The following is a 24,219-nucleotide window of genomic DNA, read 5'->3' as shown; positions in this document are numbered from 1 at the left end:
TGAAGTCACAAGTACGTTGCCTTTGTTACTATGTTCCAGCAGACCCGCGAGTTCAGTGGGACACCTGTTCATAGGGGAGTCACAGCATGCCCGATTTAGTCAAAAAACAATGAACAATGTTTTAGTGTGTTCCTAGGCAATAATTAAAGACATACAGTAAAACAATTAGTTGTTGTTTATCTGAAGTTCAAATGTCACTGGCTGTCCTGTCTTTTAGGTGGTCATCTAACCGTAAGATAAAGGCAGAAAGGTCCTCACTGGAACCTGAAAGTGTGGCCTCCACTATCAGGCATGGTGAGCCCCGGCCAGGCACATGGTGACAGTGGCCAGAGGGGGCGAGGGTCAGGCCTCCACCCACACAGCTGAGGCTGCTTCGAACACCCTTCAGGGCCATGGGGACCTAGTAAGGAATAAATGGCTTTAGAAAAATCAGAAACGGGTCCTTCTTGCACCGGAGTGTAGAGAAGTGGAATGCATAGCCATTGCCTAACCCATGTGTACCATTCTAGAACACAAAGACCAGCCTTAGGGAAGCACACAGCAATGTGCCCTACAACAGCGCAGTGTCCCCAGCCCCCGGAGCTCTCGTCTTGGGCCTGCCCAGGAAGATGTGCCGCATGGCCGTGGGTGCCTGTCCGAGGCCCTTCCGGGGCATCCTTGACTCTACAATACCACACCCCAGGAGAGAAGGATCTTTCTTCTAGGGTTTATTTCACCAGTCCTAGGGGGTTTGAAAGTCTTCATCTGCATAAGGTAACTCTAAAGAACACACTTGGAATGTCTCCACAACACTAGAGTCTACACCTGACAGTCGTCTGAAGCACACACAACGGCTTCGAGACAGGTCATCTTTCCCACCGCGCTCTGGAGCATATCGGAGGTAGTTGGTGTTCCAGTTTTGGCCAGCAACCCTCCAAAGCCATTGACTGTCAAGGCCCACTCTTCTCCGGAGGGTGCAGGGAGAGCCGATCCATGTCCCCAGGGCCCGGGCAGCGGCCCGGTGGCAGGAGGAACAGGAGCTGGGTGTGAAGAGAGACCAAGCCGAGGCCCACAGTCCAGGCCTCTCTCACGGTCTGCAGTTAAGGTGCAGGGAGCTGAAACTGAGCATCCTCTCATCGGGGCAGCCATCTGCCCACATGCTCAACACTACTGCCAGTTGTGTGTCCACACAAGAGCCTGGACAGCCAGGCATTGCTGGTGGACTCTGTCCAGCAACCACCATTGTGTCGTTTTGATTGAAATAGGGCAAAAGAAGTGGACCATTTACAAGCTGAAGCTCCCGACCCCGGGGCTGGGAAGTTGAGGGGCTCTTTGCCTCCTTTCTCCTGCTGCTGCTGTGAGCAGCCCGGCCACACAGGCGGCCTGGTGGGGGGCTGCCTGTCACCGCGGGTGGGCTCCACTGACTCACCCAGGCCTGCTCATCCCTGCCAGCTGCAGAGGGAGGCCCCTTTTCTTCCCCATCTAGGAAACCAGACACATTCCCGACTTGGAGGAGGGAGCGGCCTCCTCCACGGCGATCCCCTTCATGTCATCGGGCATCTGCCCATCTGCACGCCACACGTTCAGTTCCCCAAAGACGCCTGTCTCAATCATCTCCTCCTGCCAGGGGATGGAGCAGTTGCCGGTGGCGAATTCCCGGAAGAACTCCTTATCTGCTTCTTCAAAGATCACCCCTTTGACCGTGGAAAAGGCCCCCACGTCCTGGATGTTCTTTGCATAGACAGTTCTGGAGTCTGGGATGAAGGGCGGTATCAGCATCCCTGTGAGGAGACAGAAAACACAGGTGTAAAAGGGTACGCGGGAAGGCAGCGGCGATCTGCCGATGTCCGCCCTGCTCGGCGGGCGCGCAGGGCCACGGTCTCGCTGCTGCCCTTCTGCGGGGTGTCTGGTTGCTAACAACAGAGTCAGAACAGCCCTGGCCCATGTGGCTCTGTGGTTAGAGCATCGGCCCCGGGACCAACGGGTCACAGATTCATTCCGGTCCAGGGTATGTACCTGGGTTGCAGGTTCCATCCCCAGCCCTGATGGGGGTGTTCAGGGTGCCTAAGGCAACCAATCTATGTGTCTCTCTCACATCCATGTTTCTTTCTCTCTCTCTCTCTCTCTCTCTCTCTCTCCCTCCCCCTCTCCCCTTCCTCCCTCCCTTCCACTCTCTCAAAAAAAAAAAAATCAATGGAAAAATATTCTCGGGTGAGGGTTTTAAAAAAAAGAAAAGGAATCAGAACACCCGAGGGGGTCCTGGGCATCCCACACTGCCGACAGGAAGGGCAGTGTGTTCTTGCCCCACATGGTCTCCTCCCCTCACTGCAGACCTCAGACATGTGCCCTCATGCCAGCCTCTCCGGGCATGGCCGTATGCAGGTCGGACACCTGGAACCCCACTCAGAGCCGAACTCCTCATCTTTCCAAAGCCAGCTTTTCCGTCTGGAGCCATGATTCTCCAGTTGCCAGGTACAGGACTTTGGTCACCTAGGACCCCCACTGGATGGACCCTGCCTCCCTCTCACCTCTCACCCCATCCGTCCCTTCAGCTCATGGATGGGCTGCCAGACCACTGCAGCGACCTCAGGACTAATGTTCTGGCTCAGCGTCCCCTGGTCTGATCTCTCAGAGCTGTGTCCTCACCCCATCCCGGGCTGGTCTTCACGGCTCTCCTGGTGGAGCCCACCTGCAGGGCAACCCGGACCCACCTCTGCCCTGACCCTTTCCTGCAAAAGTAATTTCTCTTACTGGGGCATCCACTACTCACTGCTCTGGGGCTGCTGCCATCTACTCACATGTGTACAGATGCTGGCTGTAAGCTCTGGGCATGCAGCTGTGTCCCACACTCGTGTCTCACAGACTCATGCACACACGCACACACACACACAGCATCTTGAACATGACACTTGACAATAAATGCTGGTTGAATGAATGAATTTCTCCCGAGAAGACAGCTTGCGCAACCTTGCCTTGATGTGAATCATGGGCTCCATGAAAAAACAGGGTGTGGAGATGCAAAACAGCAGGCTCGGATCACAGGTAAGCCCCCACATTCCCCACATGTGACATCCAACCTTGTCCGAACTCCAGCGTTTTCCCCAAAAGGCCTAATCCATTAACACCCAGCCCTGGGCTGCATGGGGCATGAACAGGGCACTGGAGGGTGGTAGTTTTACCAGGAGGCAGGAGGGTAGTTATTGGAAGAGCATCAATCAGGTATTCCTGTTCCGCTGACACTGAGCTAAGCCCAGCTGATGCCAAGAGTAGGGGTCAGTCAAGCAAGAGTCACCTAACGGACCCACCCCCTGCCGCCCCCCGGGTCCAAGGACATGACGACAGTACCAGCCTCGAGCTGTCTCCAATTAATGTCCTTAAAGAGAGGGTTGATGCGGAGCCCCTCGCAAGTCCCATCTCTAAACCCCAGGCGCTTCTCAGGGTCCTTCTCCAGCAGCGCCTCACAGAAGTCCTTGCTGGCCTGGCTAAACTTGTCTGTGTACTTGACCGCCTCCGACAGGATCCTCTGCTTGAGCTCCTTGTTCTCCACCTGCACAGTGGGACATGCATCATGTTAAACCTCCAGGAGACTGGCCGGCCCCTGCTGGGGTCCAGGCTGGGCTAGCGCTCAGAAAGAGGCCGGCCCTCGCTACGGAGGCAGAGGCGACAGGAACACCCGCGTGCACTGCTTCGCAGCATGGTAGCAGTGAAAGGGCTCAGTATCTCCAGTGAGCAGTGTGGAACCCTAAAGGTACTGGTCGAAGTTGGGGTGCAGTATAGTTTAAGGAATTCCAGTTGACACCATGCGCATTATATATAACCACTGCTCAGCTACTGGAGAAAAAAAGAGTAACAGGAAATAAAAAGGCAGCTTCACGGGCCTGAGCCGGAGAGAAGTCTGCTAACTGGATAGGAACCTGGGGGCGGGGGCCTGTTTCACCTTGTTTTGAACCAGCTTTATAGAGAATAATGCACAAAGCACAAAGCTCATCTTCTGTGACCCAAGTGACAGGCTTCGATCAGTCTCCAAAGACCCCACCACCACCATCACCCCACAGTCCCGTGCCCGCTGAAGACCACCTCCACCTGGGACTCAGGCCAACACTGACCCACTTCCTCACAGTAGAGTAGATACCCTGTCCTAGAATTTCCCAGACGTGAAGTCATTCGTGTTGTGGGTGTATTTCGGTTCCTTCCTCCCCGTCACTACGGAGTCGGGTCGGTTCACACTGAGCATCTCATGAAAGCTCACTGTGCTTGTACAGGGACTGTGGCTGGGGCTGTGGGGTCAGCGAGAGCTCTGGGGTGGGAGGTGGGAGCTTCTACCACGGCCCTCGCCATTTTGTCCCTTTTTGCTCTTTTGGGCTGTTAGGAGTCAGGAGAGGGAACTGGTAACTAGAGCTCACGGGGGAACTGCAGAGGCACAGAGTGACTGGGTGTGTCCATCATGCGAGGAGACTCTGCTCTTAGAAGGCTGGGGACTTGGGTGGTCCTCACAACTGTTGTAGGGGACAGGGCGAGGCCTGGGGGCTCTCTAGGAGGTCCAGGCGGGAGGAAGGGATGGGTACGACTCCATCCAGGCGGAGGTGGGTGGGTGAGGCACCAGGTGTAAAGTCTGCGGTCCACACCCGGCCTCCTCGCTCCTGGAGTGTGGAGATGCCCGGGGCAGGCCACACAGGGAAGCAAGGAGCGTGGGCGGCCCAGGCAGGGCATGGAATACCCACTGAGGCAGGACCTGCGGGTTCCTGGCTTCATGGGGAGGCTGCTCTCAGCCTTCGTCTGCACTGAAGAGCGTGGAGGCCACCAAAGTGACCAGGTGGCTCCGTGGGACAAAGGTAGGTGCTGAGTGCTGCTCATGGGGTTGGTTTGGGATGGCTCAGGCACCTCTTGTCCTGAAATGCTTCTCAGTGTCTCGGGCCACATGAGATGAAGTCACTGTGTCTCCTCTCTTCTGCCCATGAAGGACCTACCAGGAGAAGCCTAGTGTTCAAGAGTTAAGCAGTTCCCCCAAAAGGGAGGGTCCTCACCAGCTACAGTGACACCTGCTCCTGTGACACCCACCCAACAAGGAGAGTCAACCCCGGGACAGCTGCAGGGACACGGGGTAGGCCACCTCCTACCTTCTCTCCTCGGGCTCGGAAGGGTCCTCTGGCTGCGATCATCTCATAGAGCGTGACCCCCAGGGCGAAGTAGTCCACAGAAAAGCCATACTCCTCGCCTCGCAGGAGCTCGGGGGCCATGAAACCTGCCAGGCAAGAGCACTGTGGACTCAGAGATGCCGATGTGTGGTGGGGAGCACAGGACCGATGCTCCCACATGTACGCAGTGACGTGTGGGGCAGAAAATCCTCTGTGGTGGGGCTGCCCTGTGCACGCTAGGGTGCTGAGGAGCAGCCCTGGCTTCTGCCTGCTAGTTAGCACCCCTCCCCAGTGGTGACAGCCAGAAATGTCTTCAGACATTGCCGAGTGTGTCCTAGGAGCAAATTGCCCCTGGGGGAGAACCACTACTCTGTACACATGGCGTGAAGCCTCATCTCCCCTTGGGTACACCACGACAGACAGAACGGTCATTCTTCCTTGCTCTCAGGCGTGTATGGCCTGTGTATGGCCCTGGGTGTGTGTGGTCATGAAGGTTGCAGAGACAGGTGCTGTAAGATGCTTCCTGAAAGGGCACCAAAGGACAGATTTAAGCCAAAACATTTCCAAAAAGAATGAGCATTGTCCCAGGAGCCACACTTGAGGCTGAAGCTGAGGGGTGCTCACCAAAGCCGGGCTCTTGGCCCTCAAGGAGGCCTTGTACGGAGGTGGGGGTTGGGGGATGGGGAGAGAGGAGCTCAGAAGTTTCTCCTATATCATCAAAAGAAATTTTTAAAAGAAAATTAAGAACAAAAAGAGGGCTGGTTCTCGACTGATGTGGGTCCATATATCAGCACCCTTTAGTAGCACTTATTCTAGCTGAGCCCCACTCCATGCTTACTGTGTGGCAGGAGAGAGTACAAAGTGATCTCATTTAATCTTCTTAACACCGAGAAGTAAGTGCCACTACTTTCCTTATAGTAGGAAAGTCACTTGCTCACAATAACATAGATGGTAGGTAACAGAATGATCCAAACCCTGCCATCTGAGCTTCAAACCATTACATTATCCTTTGGCGTGATAGTTAAACCCACTGTTACTCCACCTCATGGCCTTTCTATAACTTAGTTTTCATTTGAATCCAAATCATTCAGGCACATAAAGAATAAGCTAGTTGTACAGGGTCTGAGCCCTCCTCAGAGGCCTCATCCCTGTCTCAGAATTATTCTAGCTCGTTATTTTGGAATTAATATACATACCTCTAAATAACACACTCATATCGCTGCTTTTGCAGTTCCCAGGGGCCTCCTCAGCTGACTCCTCACTCTGGAAATGGAGGGTCTTTTCCTCTTCCCTCCACCGCCATGCACACACTTCCCCTCGTCCCCTTCCTGATACCTCATCTGGCTGGTGAGCACTCAACTCAACTATTCCCCACTGGACCAAAAACTAAGCCCCAGCTTTATTTTCCTTCTGACAAGTTTTTATTGGTCTTCCCAGATTACTTTCTCTTTTCTTTTATTTGCTTAGTTCTCTATGTGCTGATGATCAGTTTGACGCTAAATTCTCTAATAACTGTCATGTTCTGAGATATTAAATATGTTATCAATTTCATTTTCATCAGAAAGTCTTCCGGAACCTTCTAACCTGCTCTAATATGGATTCTGGTATGCACACCAGCAGCCTAGAATCTTCCTGTCATCCCGGAACCTTTTCCCTTTGTGTGTCCTCCTTCCAATATATTCCACTTTTTGGTTGACTCCCTTATTTTGGTCAAGTAGTTCCCTGAGGAACAGTGCTGAAGTGTGTTTTTGAGAATTTCTGTGTCTGAAAATGTCTTTATTGTGCTTTAATATGTAACTGATAATTTGGATGGGTATAAAATTCTAGGTAGGATATCATTTTCTCTCTTATTTTTATGACATTTTTCCATTATCTTCTCATTTCCAATATTACCCATGGGAAGTAATTATGACCCTTTTATGGGAGAGGACATATAGGCAACTTCTCCAAGGTCACAAAGACAGATGGTCTTGGAACCTGTGCAGCCCAGTGTTGGGTCCATGTGCCTAAGTACTGTGCTGTCTGACTGTTATATGTTCCTAATCATATTCTTTATGCCTCTGTCTCAGATAAAAGATGCCATGGCGCCATGGCCAGTTTGGCTCAGCGGTTAGAGCGTCGGCCTGTGGTCCGGAGAGACCCGGGTTCGGTTCCCGCTAGGGGCACGTACTTCGGTTGCAGTTTGTCCCCGGCCCTGGTTGGTCATGCGGGTGGCAGCCACTCGATGTGTCCCTTTCACATCGATGTTTCTCTCTCTTTCTCTCTCCCTCCCACTCTATCTGTATAAAAAAATGGAAAAATGTCCTCGGGTGAGGATTTAAAAAAAAAATTAAAAAAAAAAAAAAAAAAAAGATGCCGTGGCCAGCAAAGCAAGTAAGAACTTGTCAGATGTTTATGTCTGGCTTAGTCCAACTTCCAGGAGCAGGTCAGATGCCCACCATGACCTTGTCTGTTCCTATGCCAGGTCTGTGCCATATTTGGGGTATTAGGGACGTGTGGTCAACAAGATTTGGGCTTCTACTCCCTAACTGCCACCTGTGTAGAGCCAGACCAGCACATGGGAAAGGCAGACAGGCCAGTTCCTGGGGCCACTCCCTGAAACTAGGGCCAGGTGTTATAAGCTGGGCACAGGCTTCTGTGCCGAACTGACTTTAGACATTCCGAGCTAAGCAAAGTTAATTGTGTCCATTTATTTCTGACTCTTCCTGGTCCTTCAGTATACTGGTGCTCACGGTAAGTTTCCAAGAGGAAAATGTGCTTGGTTGGCTGATGTGACTGCAGAATCATTTCTTCCCAAAGAGGTTATAGGAGTCAAATTCCAAAGAACCTCCTGGCCCTGAATATAGCTTTGTAATACATCTGCTTTTCGGGGAATTACATTATTGTCCAGACTGCTCAGACTTGGTGGAAAAGATATGTTCAACTGACCACAACTTTTAGATTAAAAGGGGATCCAAGAGGCAGGCCAATAAGAAGACCACAGGGATGTGATCATCTCCTGTGACAAATACCTCAGTGGCACCACTAGTCTGTTCCACCCAACTCAGTCCCCAATGATGCATCTTTTTGTATCCTTAGGGTCTTATGTGGCACCTGGGGCAGACCAAGAGCCAACAAATGTTTGTTGTTTGAATGAATGAACAAATACTACCTCAGTCTAGTCACTAATTCTTCCACATATTGACTCATCTCCCTCTCCTGGCTGGTAACTCAGTGGGGACAGAGAGCATGACTTACATCTCTTCCACGTATCCCACTGGGCTGGCACAGCTCTAGCCAAGGTGAGCCCCCTGTTTATGATCAATTGCAGAGCACAGAGGCTCTGGCTCTAGGTGGGGCCTAGTGCTGGTACTGTGCAGAGGGGCTGAAGAAGTGGGACCCAGAAGGCAGCCCCCTGTGGTTTTGCTGGATGCCCGAGCTTTTTAAGTTACCCTAACTTCAGCATCTGCTGCTGCTGTTTGAGGGTCACACCCTTTGCCTGAGCCCAAATGCTCAGAGCCACGCCTACAAGGGCCCATCAAGAGAACCACCCATCTTGAAAACTTGCTCGGGCTGTTCAAAGTAAAGCTGAGACTCAGAGGCCACAGCAAAGCCTATGGGGCCCTCTGGTGGCTGATAGGGCCCTCACACTCGATGCAAACAAGGTCAGGCTATGCCCTTGAGGTCAAACTACTTCAAATCCTGGCCTCGGAGTTTTCTGGACTTTCTCCTAACAATCTGAATCACCCTGAAATACATGAGTGGTGTTTCCACTCATATGCTCATGCCAGGAGTAGAACTTCATAGATTTTGGCTGAGGATCCAGAAAATTCAAGATTACACTTCCCCTAATAAAGCCACAGATGAGGACAGACTGTGGTAGCAGGTACAAACCCCCAACATGCACAAAGCCCAAGGATTGAAAGGGTTCTGTGACACAAAACAAGAAAGCCATTATGGTGGAATCTTTCATAACAGAGGGTGCCATGTTAAAACCAGTAGTGATTTTTCAGGTGAGGAGGGGTCATCCTTGCAATGGGTACAGGTTTTTGCTGCAGCTGTCAAGCCCACTAGCCAGTCCTTCTGGTTTTGCTGCTTGCTCTGGGGATGAGGGAACAGCTTTCCTACAAACCCCCAGCCCTCACCGTGCCACCACCAGCCCCAGATCATGGGGACTCCCAAGAACCCTGGGGCCTCACCCCTTCCCCTAGGAGAAGTTGCTCCTATCTTTGCTCTCAGGGCCTTACCTGGGGTCCCTGCATAGCCCTTGGTCTTGGTTTGCCCTTCCTTCAGCTCCACGGCCAGCCCAAGGTCAGAAATTCGGACATTGCCTGAAAAGCAAACATGGGCTGAGGTCATATGAGGCTCCACAGAACAAGGGCTTCTGGTGTTTCTCAAACCCACAGGAGCCAAGAGCCAGCCTCTGCGCGTGTGCACACACACACACACACATATGCACACACAAATACACATGAACATGTGCATACACACATGCACGCAAATGTTCGTGCACATGTGCATGCAGAAATGTGCATGTGCATTCACAACAAACACACCTGCTCACACACATGCACATACACTCATGAACACGTGCAGATCACACACACCCACACTCACATGCACACGCCAAGGTGGGGGGACGTGAGGCCTCAACACCTGGATGCCTCTGCTCCCCAGCCAATCTACAGAGGGACTGAGGGGTCCCATCAGCACCTATAACCTGAATTTGAAGCATAATTCACCCTTGTTCAGTTTCCTCCTCTGCTTTCTATTCCCCAAGCTCTGCAGCAATGGCCTTTGAGAGTGCCCATCAGCCCTGGCCAGTTTGGCTCAGTGGTAGACCGTCGGCCCACAGACCAATGAGTCACAGGTTCGATTCCAGTCAAGAGCACGTACCTCGGTTGTGGTTCGTCCTGGCCCTGGTCAGGTTGTGCGGGAGGCAACCAGGTGATGTGGCCCTATCACAATGGTGTTTCTCTCTGTCTCTCTGTCTCTCTCCCTCCCTCCCACTCTAGCTAATGATGAATGGAGAAAAATTCTCAGGTGAGGAATAAAAGGGGAAAAAAAAGAGAATGTTTATGCATTTGTGTGACTTGGAGACAGAAAAGGAGGCTAATCTAAAGGGATATCAAGGAAGCCTAAATCTCTATGTTTATTTCTGGCAAGAATCCCAAATTGACTTCACATAGAAGGCAGAAAGAAAACAATTGGGCCATAAAATATTAACTATTTACCAATAGTTCCAGACACTGTAAACATCCTGGCTTAACTCCCTGTAACTATAGTGCCTCATTATGTACCAAATTTTGTCAAAGTCCATCTAAAATCTCCATTTGGGTATAATGCCATTCCATTGCAAAATGGCTAAAGGAACAATAAACAAACTTAAGAAGTATCTTAGTGCCACTTACAGCTCTGACAAGCATTTGTCAAAACCAGCCCATCCCCCTACAGATGACCCATGGGGCCACAAAGTCCAGCTGGGCAAGCAGAGGCCGGGAGGGGAGGCTCAGAGAGGAAGGCCGCCTCACCTTCGTCGTCCAGCAGCACGTTCTCAGGCTTGAGGTCGCGGTAGACAATGGCCCTCTGGTGCAGGTGCTCCAGGCCGCTGATGATCTGCGCCGTGTAGAAGATGGCACGCGGCTGCTGGAAGCCAGGGTTCTCCTCGTCCACATTGTAGATGTGGTACCTGGAGACAGACTATGCAGAAGCCTGTGCTTTTCCGGCACAACTACAAGAGCACGACCATGGTTCGGATGAAAGTAAAACTTTGGGACAACAGGGAGGGCCTCGGAATCCTGCGTTGTATCAGTAAAGTGGTCGTTTGGGGGCCTCTGCTAGCCTGCAGAGCCTGCGGCAAAGTCAAGACCCCCGGCAGTGGGTGCCTGCACCCTCAAGACCCTTCACCACAAGTGTCACGACGGAAATGGGGCAGCAAACTGCCCTCCTCTCTCCTGCCCCATCCCAGCCCTGGCCTGCAGAGGCGGGGAGATGGGCGGGAGCCATTTCACCATCGCCAACCAAACAATGTAATGTAGTGCGCGGCAATGCAGCATAGTTTAGTATAGTGTGTAGTATAATGTACAGTATAGCATAATGCACTATAGTGTAATATTTAGGGTAGTATAGTGTATTTTCATATAGTACAGTGTAGTCTTATAGTTTACAGTATAATGCAGTGTGGTATGGTATAGTACAGGATAATATTATATGGTGTCATGTGATGTACTGTACTAGAGTGTAGTATAATTCAGCACAGTGTAGTGCAGTGTGGTATGGTATAGTATAGGATAATATCATACAATGCAACACGGTATGGTGCCATGTAATGTATGGTACTAGAGTGTAGTATAATACAGTACAGTGTAGCGCAGTGTGGTATGGTAGAATACAGCACAGGGTAGTGCAGTGTGGTATGGTAGAATACAGCACAGGGTAGTGCAGTGTGGTATGGTAGAATACAGCACAGGGTAGTGCAGTGTGGTATGGTAGAATACACACAGGGTAGCGCAGTGTGGTATGGTAGAATACAGCACAGGGTAGCGCAGTGTGGTATGGTAGAATACAGCACAGGGTAGCGCAGTGTGGTATGGTAGAATACAGCACAGGGTAGCGCAGTGTGGTATGGTAGAATACAGCACAGGGTAGTGCAGTGTGGTGTGGTAGAATACACACAGGGTAGTGCAGTGTGGTATGGTAGAATACAGCACAGGGTAGTGCAGTGTGGTACGGTAGAATACAGCACAGGGTAGTGCAGTGTGGTGTGGTAGAATACACACAGGGTAGTGCAGTGTGGTATGGTAGAATACAGCACAGGGTAGTGCAGTGTGGTGTGGTAGAATACACACAGGGTAGTGCAGTGTGGTATGGTAGAATACAGCACAGGGTAGTGCAGTGTGGTGTGGTAGAATACACACAGGGTAGGCAGTGTGGTAGGTAGAATACAGCACAGGGTAGTGCAGTGTGGTATGGTAGAATACAGCAAAGGTAGCGCAGTGTGGTATGGTAGAATACAGCACAGGGTAGTGCAGTGTGGTATGGTAGAATACAGCACAGGGTAGTGCAGTGTGGTGTGGTAGAATACACCAGGTAGTGCAGTGTGGTGATGGTAGAATACACACAGCGTAGTGCAGTGTGGTATGGTAGAATACAGCACAGGGTAGTGCAGTGTGGTTATGGTAGAATACAGCACAGGGTAGTGCAGTGTGGTGGTAGAATACAGCACAGGGTAGTGCAGTGTGGTATGGTAGAATACAGCACAGGGTAGTGCGTGTGGTATGGTAGAATACGCACAGGGTAGGCAGTGTGGTGTGGTAGAATACAGCACAGGGTAGTGCAGTGTGGTATGGTAGAATACAGCACAGGGTAGTGCAGTGTGGTGGTAGAATACAGCACAGGGTAGTGCAGTGTGGTGTGGTAGAATACACACAGGGTAGTGCAGTGTGGTATGGTAGAATACAGCACAGGGTAGTGCAGTGTGGTATGGTAGAATACAGCACAGGGTAGTGCAGTGTGGTATGGTAGAATACAGCACAGGGTAGTGCAGTGTGGTATGGTAGAATACAGCACAGGGTAGTGCAGTGTGGTATGGTAGAATACAGCACAGGGTAGTGCAGTGTGGTATGGTAGAATACAGCACAGGGTAGTGCAGTGTGGTATGGTAGAATACAGCACAGGGTAGTGCAGTGTGGTGTGGTAGAATACACACAGGGTAGTGCAGTGTGGTGTGGTAGAATACAGCACAGGGTAGTGCAGTGTGGTATGGTAGAATACAGCACAGGGTAGTGCAGTGTGGTGTGGTAGAATACAGCACAGGGTAGTGCAGTGTGGTGTGGTAGAATACAGCACAGGGTAGTGCAGTGTGGTATGGTAGAATACAGCACAGGGTAGTGCAGTGTGGTATGGTAGAATACAGCACAGGGTAGTGCAGTGTGGTGTGGTAGAATACAGCACAGGGTAGTGCAGTGTGGTATGGTAGAATACAGCACAGGGTAGTGCAGTGTGGTATGGTAGAATACAGCACAGGGTAGTGCAGTGTGGTATGGTAGAATGCAGTATAGTACAGCATCATGATCATTTCTACTCTGCCATGCTATTTGCAGTTCCTAGACCCTTCTTCTCCTCTTCTATGTGACCTTCCATGGTTACTTAGTCAAGGCCTCAGAATCCTCATCAGGAAAACGGAGCCAACAAACCTACCTGGCAGAGTTCATTGGAGAGGAAACTAGACGGGACAATGTAAGAAACAGCAGCAGAACAGTCCCTCATTTGTGAAAGCAGCTGTGACACTGTCTGTGTCCCGCGTGTATCAACCTACTCCCCACAGCCTTCGCCACCCATTACTCTTTATGCCCATTCACGTGCCAGCGCACTGAGCAGTCAGGTTGCCCAGCTAGCAAGTGGGATTTTCCCCTCTGAGAGCCAGTGACCTGATTTTCCCTGGGAGCCCAGAGCAGGGCCCTCAGACCCCTGGACAATCCAGACACCATACATTGCTGCCACCCTGGTTCTCTGCCGGTGACAGGCAAAGCCTGGCCCCCAAAGTTGGCATGTCATGTTTTCAGTTCTGCCATCATCCCCGAGAGTGGGTCATTGGTGAAATCCATCTTCATTTTCCATCCCTTTGAGCACAAGGCCCTCAGCTCCTGGGAGGTCCCCACCATACAACTAGCTCCGGACCCACAGCTCCACATTCTGCCCACCCAATAACTGCCCCCCATCCCCACAAACCCATGGTCCAGAGAGCCATAGCCCCCACCTGCATTTCACATGGACTGAGGACACATCGTGTGAAGTATCAGCAACCAGAACACAGAAGGAGTGGATCTCAACAGGGACTTTTCCTCTCTGCCATGCTCTCTGCATGCGAGAACAGCCTCGCTGGGCCCCAGAGATCCCCTTCCTAAGCTGAACCACTTGAGTCCTCCCAGTTCCCAGCTCCCACATGGAAGAAAGGAACCCCGTTTACCTTAAGTCACCTCCATTCATGATGGTCATCACCAGACAGAGGTCAGTTTTGGTTTCAAATGCATAAGCCAGAGAGACTATGAACCTGCTGTGTACTTTCGCTAGAATCTTCTTCTCTACCATAGCACCCTGAAAAGCAAGATGTTGAAAAAGTTCCCAGGTTTAGGTGGGGAAGTGACATTGTCATAAAAGTCCAAGTTCTGCAAACCAAAAAACCTTCCAATAAAGTGAAAACAGAGTTGCAAATACCTTTTCAAAGTGGTTTGCACAAAGCAATTGCAAATAAACAAAATCAGACTTCAGGTTTCTTGGAGGTTCCAGAAGGGGACACTCCAGCTAACCAGTCTTAAAATGTTAGGTGAGGGCTCAGTATGGCCCCAGCTGCCAATCATTCTGCCAAAATCTCAGCCCCTTTCCTCCTGGCCAGGCATCTGGACAGCGGACAGCTGAGGTCAAGCCACCCTGCACCTCTGTTCATTTTCTATCTTTATTTTAAAACCTTATGATATTCATTTAACATGTTTTTAAAGTTGTGTTTGGATAAGAAAAGCAGAATCCCTTTCTGAAGGAGGAATTCTTGATGTTGGAAGAGGCCCCTTTCTGTCCACACTGCATGTGAAGATTTGGGGTTGATTTTACTTTGTATTAAGTTCAAGGAGGACCCTGAACTCAGGAGAGAAGCAACTGAAGTACTCTAATTATGGATTAAAATGACAGGCAGAGAGCCGACATGAGGGGGCTAACAGCTTCCCCGAAAAGTCCCACAGAGGGAGCACCACCCAGGAACCCCAGGGGTGCTCTGTGGCAGCAGCTGTTTACCCCTAAAAGCTGTGTTCGCCCCAACACACTCTGCATGGTGCAGCAGGAGAGACAAAGAGCCACACATGGACACATGGCTGAGATGCGTTCCTAAGACACTAAGCAGCTTCCGCTGATCCTGCCTAAGTGGGGTCTGACCCCAGTTAAAGAGAGCAGACCCCACTCAGCGACCTGCCTGTGCCTCCATTCACTCCCATGCCTGGAAAACGGCGGCACCACGGACGGGCTCAGCCTCACCTAAAAGGCCGGAGCCAGCCCTGGCTGGATTCCCTGTGGCTTCTCCATCACGGCAAACGCCAGGGCTCGGGACCCTTCCCGACGGCCAGAGTAAAGACTTGGAGAACAACCCCACGGCCTCTCCCGGCACTGCTACCGTGTTTTGTGGTGTTGGTGAAAACCAAGGATGACAGGATGTGGGGCGTCATCCACACCACAAAGTGCAAAGGCCGCTTTCCCAGGAGGGACGTCAGCACACCTGTGTGTGCGGAGCGTGAGGCTGAGCGCTGAGAGCAGCTGCACACGCTGGGCCACGGGCCCGGAGGACTGCAGAGGCCACACTGCCCCTTTCGCCACTCCACTCTGGGCCAGGCACACGGCTGCTGGGCACTGCCGGGGTGACTCAGGTCAAGGAGACTGATGGACTAGAACCAGCCAACAGCTGCACGACCGGAGAGGCTCGGTGTCCAAACAGTAAGGTGAGCCAGCCAGCCAAGGGGCGCTGCGAGGAGCCCCCGGAGCCCCTGGGGGCCCTGCTGGCCCACGGACCCCACCCGCTGGTCTGCTCGATCTAAGAGCACGCCCTCCGCTGTGCACGGCCCTGCTGCCCACCTGGTACCCCTTCCTTTTCTTCAGCCTCTTCTTGTTCAGCTTTTTACACGCGTACATCCTGCCCGTCGCCTTCATCTGGCAGGCCGACACCTCCCCGAAGCCTCCTTTCCCCAGCACCCGGAAGTCCAGGAACCAGTCCTCCCCGGTGGGCTGGGCCTCCAGCCACTTCCACTGCAAGAACCTCTGGAAGTGCAGGCTGCCCAGGAACTCTTGGAACGGGGCCTGGCTCAGGTGGGCCAGGGTGGCCTGCAGGACGGGCTGGAAGAGCCCGTCCCCGCTCGCCACGGGTCCCTCTCGGACCTTCGCCGCTGTCCCTTCGTCCAGGAAGCTGCAGAAGAGCTTGGCCTGGGGGTCCAGGTACTCAGCCAGGATGGCCCGGGCCTTCTGCGGCCTCAGGTCATCGTCGGTCGTGTCGTAATCCTCAATGTCCTTCCAGAGCTCCAGGGCCGGCACGTGCCTCCCGTCGGCCTTCAGGAACTGCTGGAAGAGCCGCTTGCCGATGGGCTGCTCCGAGCACATGCTCCGGAACTCCAGGTCCAGGCTGTCCCGCAGGGCCTCGCACTGGGACAGCGGCGGCAGCTTGAGCTTGGCCCGGTACTTCTTGTCCCGCGAGGACGGAGCGCTGCTCCCATCGAAGCTGCCCCTGGCGGCGATGAAGGCAGAGTTGGCCACCACCGTCTCCAGGGACCCGAAATCCATCCCGGCGCCCGCTTTCTGCCACTCAGGCCCCAAGAGCCATGAGCCAGCCCTCGGCGCCGATGGCCAGCGCGGGCCTGACCCGCCGCCCTTGGCCTGTGCCCGCTCCCAGCTCTGGGCACGGGAGGCGTCCTGGCTGGTACAAGGATGACTGTGGGCCACACCAGGAGCCCCCGGGGAGCCCAGCTGACACAGATCAGGCTAAATCCCGGCCCAGGGTTACGGAGGACTTGGGGCGGGCCGGCAAGCCAGTGCCAGAAAAAGACAATCCCCTAAGCCGCTCCCACAGAGATTAGATGGGCAGCCTGCAGGCTCCTTCCTCAGAAACTGGCTCTGTCCTGCCAAACCTGACACCCTGGGGGCACCTCGCTGAAGCCCCAGAGATTCAGAGTCGGGCGTCCGCCCATTTGTTTCCTTGAAGGGACAGGCCGAACTGAAGGGAGAGGGGGCCCCAGGAGAGAAATTTATAAGGATGCCTGGTTTCTTTCCCCAGCACATTTTATTTTTATCGTAAAGAAAAAGAGCAAGTGAGAAGAAAACCTGCTGTAATAGGAATTTAGAGAGGAAAAAAACAAAAACAAAACAAAACAAACAAACACAGAGAACAGCTTCCTGGGGTGTCCGCCAGCGAGACCACTGGCCGGAGGAACCAATCAGTGTGTGAGGACGGACAGGTGTCCCGCCCTGGCACGGGCAGCTGTGGGCCCTGGCAGGCTGCTGGCTCCGAGGACCTAAGGCAGCCCGGCACTTGCTGAGAAGTCAGCTCCGCATCATCATCCTTCCCCTCACCTGGGGCTTGCCTCAACGCCAAAATGCCAAGAGAAGCATTCAGGTGAGATTAGGACAGAGAAGCAGGGGACGTCCCCAAGCTACACCCAGTGCTGAGGTCCCACACAGGAGAGGCCAGGAACACACCTGGGACACACCTAGAGTAACTGGAACACACCTGAGGGATACCTAGGACACACCTGGGACTCAGCTGTGGGCATATCTGGGATACACCTGGGGCCTACCTGTGGCACACCTGAGATATGGCTGCGGCATACCTGGGATACATCTAGGGTACACCTGAGGAAGCCAGGACCAACAGAAATGTCAGCTTCATGACGTCACAGCCTTGTCTGTCTATTCAAGTACACAGCAGGTGCTCAGCCAGTGTTTGGGAAAGAATGTCAAGGAAGTGAGTAGGAGGTTAGTTAAGAGGGGAGGAAATGCAGGGTTTCAGAAACAAAGAATGCCCTGGGCAGAAGAGGCCCGCGGACCTTCCACAGGGGGGCACGAGGAGGGTCTAGGGGGGCAATGAGATTCTGCCAGTGGGTTGGGACAGGAGGGACCCTCTGCAGCAGCTGGGCAGGTGGAGATGAGAACGTGCTGGCTGTGCAGCCACAGTCCCCCTGCCTCCCGTCCAGGTGGGTTGGTGGGTCCAGCCAGCCCAGCCACGTAATAGCAGGGAACTGTGGGCCCATCACTTTAACCGAGTCCTGACTACCCAGTGGGGTTTAAACGGGACATGGTGTCCATGTGTGGTGTAGAATGAGCGCCCCCTGTTGGTGTCCCACACTGTGCCCTGGGTCAGTGCAGGAAAATCACCTGGCTGTCTCACCGAAATAGATTCTGCTTCCGGGCCTGGGGCAGGTCTCCCACAAGCTTCCAGCTGGTGTTCACACTGCCCATTCGGACCCACTATGAGAAGCCAGGCGTGAGGAAGACAACTCCCATTCAGTGCACACTGAGCCACATTCTGGGGAAGGAGGAGCATTCAGGCAAACAAAGCTAAATGTTTCCTATAACGGGACTTATTTAGAGATTTTAGAGTGAACTTGACTCTCTAAGCAAAAGTATGCAGTGTTTCCCAAACTCATGTGGCTCTAGAACCTCTCTCACTTAAATTGAACTGTATTTGGGAATAACAGTTCAATAACAGTTCAATATAACTGCATGTAGATTCACATGCAGTTATAAGAAATGATCCAGAGAGATCCCCTGTACACTTCACTCAGTTTCTCCCAAAGGCAACATCTTCCCAAACTAAACCACAGGGTCACAGCCAGGATACGGACTCTGACACAGTCAACACCCAGAACATTCCATCCCCACAAGGGTCCCCCAAGGGGCCCAATTATACACTTACCCACCTCCTTCCCACCCCCACATCCTCTTGAACCCCTGGCAACCACTAATCTGTTCTCCAGTTTCATAATGTTGTCCTTTCAAGCATGTTTCATAGATGGAATCATAAAATACATAACCTTTTGGGATTGGTTCTTTACACTCAGCATGATTCTCTGGAGATCCGTCCAGGTCGTGTGGACCAATAGTTTTATTGCTAAGTAGTATTCTATGGTGTAGATGAACCATCGTTGGTTTAATCATTTATTTGTTGAAGGACACCTGGGTTGTTTCCAGTTGGGGCTATCATAAATAAAGTAGCTCCAAACATGCATGTACATATTTTGTGTAAATATACATTTCCATTTCTCTGTTATTAATGCCTAAGAGTGTAATGGCTGAATTGTATGGTAACTAATTGCATGTATAGTTTGTTAAGAAACTGGCAGATTGTTTTCCAGAATGGTTATACCATTTTACTTCCTACTAACAAGATATGAGTGATCCAGTTTCCCAGTATCCTTCCCAGAATTTGCTGCTGTCATTATTTTTTATTTTAGCTACTCTGATAAGTGTGTAGTGTGGTATCTCATTGTGGCTTTAATTTGTGTTTCCCTGATGGCTAGTGATATTGAACATCTTTCCATGTGTTTATTGCCATCCGTTTGGTGAGATGTCTCTTTATGTCTTTTGACCATGCTCTAACTGGATTGTTCACTTTTTTGCTGTTGAGTTTTGAACGCTGTTTATCCATCTTAGATACTACTCCCTTGCTGGACTTGTGGTTTTCTTTTTTTTATTTTTATTTTTTTATTTTTTTTGTTCAGGTAGAGTGGGAGGGAGAGAGAGGAACAGAGAGAGAGAGAAACAACGATGTGAAAGGGACACATCGAGTGGTTGCCACCCGCACGACTGACCAGAGCCGGGGACAAACTGCAACTGAGGTACATGCCCTTAGCGGGAACCGAACCCGGGTCTCTCAGGACTGCAGGCCGACGCTCTAACCGCTGAGCCAAACCGGCCAGGGCTGGACTTGTGGTTTTCAAATACAGCACCTCCTTCCAATTGCAGCTTGTCTTTTCATCCACTTTACACGGGCTTTCATAGAACAAAAGCTTTTTATTTTGTTGAAGTTCAATTTATCAGTTTTTCTTTTTATGAATTGTGCTTTGGGTGTGAAATCTACAAACTCTTTGCTTAGCCCTAGATTTGACAATTTTCTCCCATGTTTTTTTCAAAAAGTTTTATACTTTTACACTTAAATCCATGATCCATTTTAAGTTGTTTTTTTTTTTTTTACAATGTGTGAGACTTAGGTCAAGGTTCATTTTTTTGCCAATAGCTGTTCAATTGCTCCAGCTCCATCTGTTGAAAATGCTATCTTTGCTTCATTGCATTGTTTTTGTACCTTCATCAAAAATCAGTTGAGCATATCCGTGTGGGTCTATTTCTGGGCTTTCTATTCTGTTCCATTGGTCTCTGTCTGTCCCTCCACCAACCACACTGTCTTGATTGCTGTAGCTATTTCTGTCTATATTTGTGAGAAATATTGTTCTGTAGTTTTCTATTTTTATACTGTGTTTATCTGATTTCGGTATAAGAGTAATACATATCTTATAAAATCAGTTGGGAGATGTTTCCTTCTCTTCTACTTTCTAGAAGATATAGTATATAATTTGCAATTCTTCATTAAATGTTTGGTAGAATTCTCCAGTGAACTGGAATATTTTAAATTATAAAATCAATGTCCTTAATAGTTATAGGGCTATTCAAATTATCTATTTCAAACTGGATGAGTTATGTTTTTTGAGGAAGTGGTCCATGTCATCTAAGTTATCAAGTTTATTTATGTGGAATTTTAGATAGTACTCCCTTACTATCTTCTTTATGTCTGTAGGGTCTGTAATGATACCTCATTTCATTTTTAATGTTGCTTATTATGTCTTCTCTCTTGCAATTGGTTTGTCAATTTTATTGCTCTTTTCAAAGAACCAATTCTTTTGTTGTTTTACTGATTTTGTCTTTTGTTTTTAATTTCATTGGTTTCTGCTCTTATCTTTATTTCTTCCTCCTGTTCGTTTTTCCCCTGCCTCTTCTTTTTGTAGGTTTCTGAAGTGAAAACTTAGATTATTGACTTGAGACTTTTCCTCTTTTTTAATATATTAATTTAGTGCTATAAATGTTCCTGTGAACACTGCTTCAACATTTATTCAGTTCCATGTATTTTTTTAATATCCCTTGAGACTTCCTTTCAGACTCATACATTATTTAGAAGTGTATTATTTAGATTTTACATTTGGAGATTTTTCTGTTATCAATTTCTAGTTTGATTCCACTGTAGTTGTAGAATACATTCTGTATTATGTCGAGTTTTTTCAAATTGGTTTTATGGCCCAGAATAGGGTCTATCTTGATAAATGTCCCATGAACAAAAAAGAAAGTGTATTCTGCTGTGGTTGGGTGGAGTAATCTCCCAATGTCAATGACATTCTTTTGGTTGATGATGTTATTGAGTTCTTCTATATTCATGCTGACTTTGTATTTAGTTGGTCTATCAGTTGTTGAGAGAGGAAGTTGAAGTCTCTAACTAAAATTGTGGATTTGTTTATTTCTCCTTTCAGTTCTATCAGTTCGCTTTACATATTTTTAAGCTCTCTTATTTGGTGCATATACATTTAGGATTGCTATATCTTCTTGGTGGATTGGCCATTTATACAATGTCTGTTTCTGGACATTTTCTCTGCTCTGAAGTCTCCTTTATATATTAATATAGCCACTCTTACTTTATATGATTAGTATTTGAATTATATATCTTTTTCCATTTTTTCCCATTCAACTTGCCTACATCATTGTATTTGAGATGAGTTTTTTTGTAGATAGCATATAGTTGAAGCATTTTTAATCTGCTCTGTCTTTTAATTGGCTTTCTTAGGCCATTTACATTTAATGTAATTATTGCTATGTTAGGGCTCAAGTCTGCCATTTTTCTGGGGTGTTTTTTTTTTTTCCTGTATCTTTCTGTTTTTGTTTGTGTGTATGTGTTTAAATATTTTTTATTGAGTTTTAGAGAGAGAGGAAGGGAGAGGGAGAGAGAGAGAGATTGATGTGAGAACAAAACATTGACTAGCTCCCTCCTGCACCCTCACCCTCACCCCCAGAAGATTGAGCCTGCAACCCAGGCACATGCCCTGACTGGGAATCAAACTGGAAATCTTTCGGTGAATGGGATGATGCCCAACCAATTGAGCCACACCAGTCTGGGCTATATCTTTGTTTTTCATTTGTTTTCCCTCTTTTTATGTGGGTTACTTGAACTTTTTTATAATTCAATTTTGGTTTTTCTATAGCATTTTAAAATATATCTCAACATATAACTTTTTATTGGTTGCCGTAGGCATCACATTATATACACATAATTGTTCACAATTTATTGTTGTTATTTTATCAGCTTGCATGAAGTATAAAATTCACTCTTAATCCTCTTCTGTTTATAATTGTCTCAATATTTTATCTACATACATTTAGAATAGTATTAGGCAATGTTATAATTTTTGCTTCAACCATCAAACATAATTGGGAAAAGAAGTAGAACGGGAAATCCTATAGTATTTATTCATATTTTGCTTAGTTATTTCTTCCTTCCTGATGCTCCAATATTCCTTCTTTTAACATTGTCTTTCTGTTTTGAGAGCTCCCGGTAGCCGTCCCTCTAGGATAAGTCGGCTGGTGAAACATTATCTTCTTTTTTCTTTTTTTGAGAATGTCTTGATTCTCCCTTCATTCCTAAATAATATTTTTGCTAGATTTGGGATTCTAGGTTGACAGTACTCTTCTTTCAGCATTTAAAAAATATCGTACAACTTACTTCTGGCCTCTGGCTTCTGATGAGAAATCAGCTGTCATTCAAATGGCTTTTCTGTGGCTGCTTCATATAGTTTGTGTGTGTGTGTGTGTTTTAATTTTGAGAAGTTTAATTGTGATGCATCTTGGTGTTGATTTGGGAGGGTGTGGTTATCCTGTTTGGGGTTCACTCAACTTCTTGAATCTGTAAGTTTATGTCTTTTGCCAAATTTGGGGAGTTTTTCATCATTGTTTCTTTGAGTAGTTTTCAGCCTTGCCTCCTTACTTCTCCCCTTCCGGGACTGATGACGCAGATGTCAAAGTTTGAGTACAGTCCCCGCATCCCCGAGGCTCTGTGCCTTTTCTTCCCAAGTTTACTTTCTATGGTTCAGATCAGGTCATTTCTATTGTTTTTTCTTACATGTTTCTCCTGCTTTTTCTTTCCTCTGCGCCCTCCCTTCTGCTGTTGAACCTGTTCTTTGAGCTTTTTATTTTGGCGATTGTATTTTTTTTAATCTAAAATTTCCACTTGGTTCTTCTTTGTATCTTCTATTTCTTTCCTTAAGCTGTTTCTTTGCTGAGCCTTTCTGTTTTGAATGTGTTTCAAGAACGTTCATAATTGCTCACTGGAGCAATTTTATCATGACTGCTTTAAAATCTGTCAGAAAATTCCAACATTCCTATCACCTTGATGTTGGCATTCATTGATTTTCTTGTTTTAATTCATTTTTAAATCTTCTTGGTTCTTGGTATGGATGACTGTCAGCTGAGATGTAACATTTTTGTATTGTTTGATACTTCCATTTTAGCTGGCCGTTTCTGACTCCACCCCAGGTGTGGTCGTTGGGCTCCACCTCATCACTGCCACGTGTGGGTAGAAGTCTCCGCTTCCCACCTGGGAACCTGGGGAGGTGCTCCCCACTTTGTTTGGTGCCCGATTTTTAGGGGGCATCTGCCCTACATTTTCCAAGCATGCCAGGGGGAAGCTGCCCTCTACCGGCGCCCCTCTCCTTGCCCTCCTCCCTACAGCCATGTGTCCAGAAAAGGTCATTCTGGTGATGTGTGTGCAGCTCAGCACATGCGTTCACACTTTGGGGAATTCAGAGACTAAGCAGGGAAGACTTAGTTCAAAGACGTCCATTTCAAGAGCATCTCTGTTCTTCACAGAGAAGGGTGGCATTTACTCCAGCGACAACAGTGGCTACACTTATTTCAAAGCCCAGCGCCCAGGGTCCCAGACTCACAGGTGTGGACAATTAGCATGCAACCTGGCACCATACTCTGTGTTTCTATTGCCCTAAAGTTCCAAAGTTGTGAATGGGAACAGTGTTAAGGAAAATACATAGTACAGGTCCATTAAAAAAGTAGGAGACCTAGCTAAAACAGTGCAATTCCCTCTGAATTTCAGGGTGCTCGTTCTGCTGTTAAACTCTAAATCATCGTAAAGAACGTGGGCAGAATAATGGCTACAGGGTTTTCATCACTCTTCTTCTGAAAGAAGTCTTCAAATTTGGCTATAGGGTCCCTTACAGGGAAAGTTTATGTGACGGTGATGAAATCCCAGGTTTTTGTGTACAATACCCATTATTTTCATTGGCTTTTGATGGCAATATCTGCAGACAGGCCTCTGCCTGTCGCTGTCCTTTCAACCTAACTGCAGAGACGACACCCCAATAAGCAGCTGTCACGGCCCAGCTATGTCTCTACCCCCAGGCCTCTGAGCCTGTGGTTCCAGTCACACATCAAGATTAATCTGGGGGGCTCGTAGCCCTCTGGAAGCTTGGGTCGCCTGGCTGCTTGGCTCACACAGAAGCCTAGAGGTGAGACAAGTGTCAGGAGTTTTCAAGGTGACTCCAATACGCCACCA

At 49.2% G+C, this 24,219-nt stretch overlaps 1 protein-coding gene across 1 annotated transcript; it reads right to left on the bottom strand.

The window, feature by feature from the left end:
• Positions 1–31: 31 nt before the first annotated feature.
• GRK1 (G protein-coupled receptor kinase 1) lies at positions 32–17,259 on the bottom strand. The gene is made up of 7 exons (XM_036250267.1): positions 15,708–17,259; positions 14,062–14,189; positions 10,625–10,782; positions 9,341–9,424; positions 5,097–5,221; positions 3,325–3,526; positions 32–1,760 (listed from the first exon to the last, which is right to left on the bottom strand). The coding sequence occupies exons 1-7, from the start codon at positions 16,404–16,406 to the stop codon at positions 1,462–1,464; spliced, it is 1,695 nt and encodes a 564-aa protein (XP_036106160.1). The 5' UTR covers positions 16,407–17,259; the 3' UTR covers positions 32–1,461.
• Positions 17,260–24,219: the final 6,960 nt, after the last annotated feature.

This window comes from Molossus molossus, unplaced genomic scaffold, assembly GCF_014108415.1.
Source record: "Molossus molossus isolate mMolMol1 unplaced genomic scaffold, mMolMol1.p scaffold_m16_p_9, whole genome shotgun sequence".
Lineage (NCBI taxonomy): Eukaryota > Metazoa > Chordata > Mammalia > Chiroptera > Molossidae > Molossus > Molossus molossus.
This window is presented reverse-complemented; position numbering and strand designations above follow the sequence as displayed.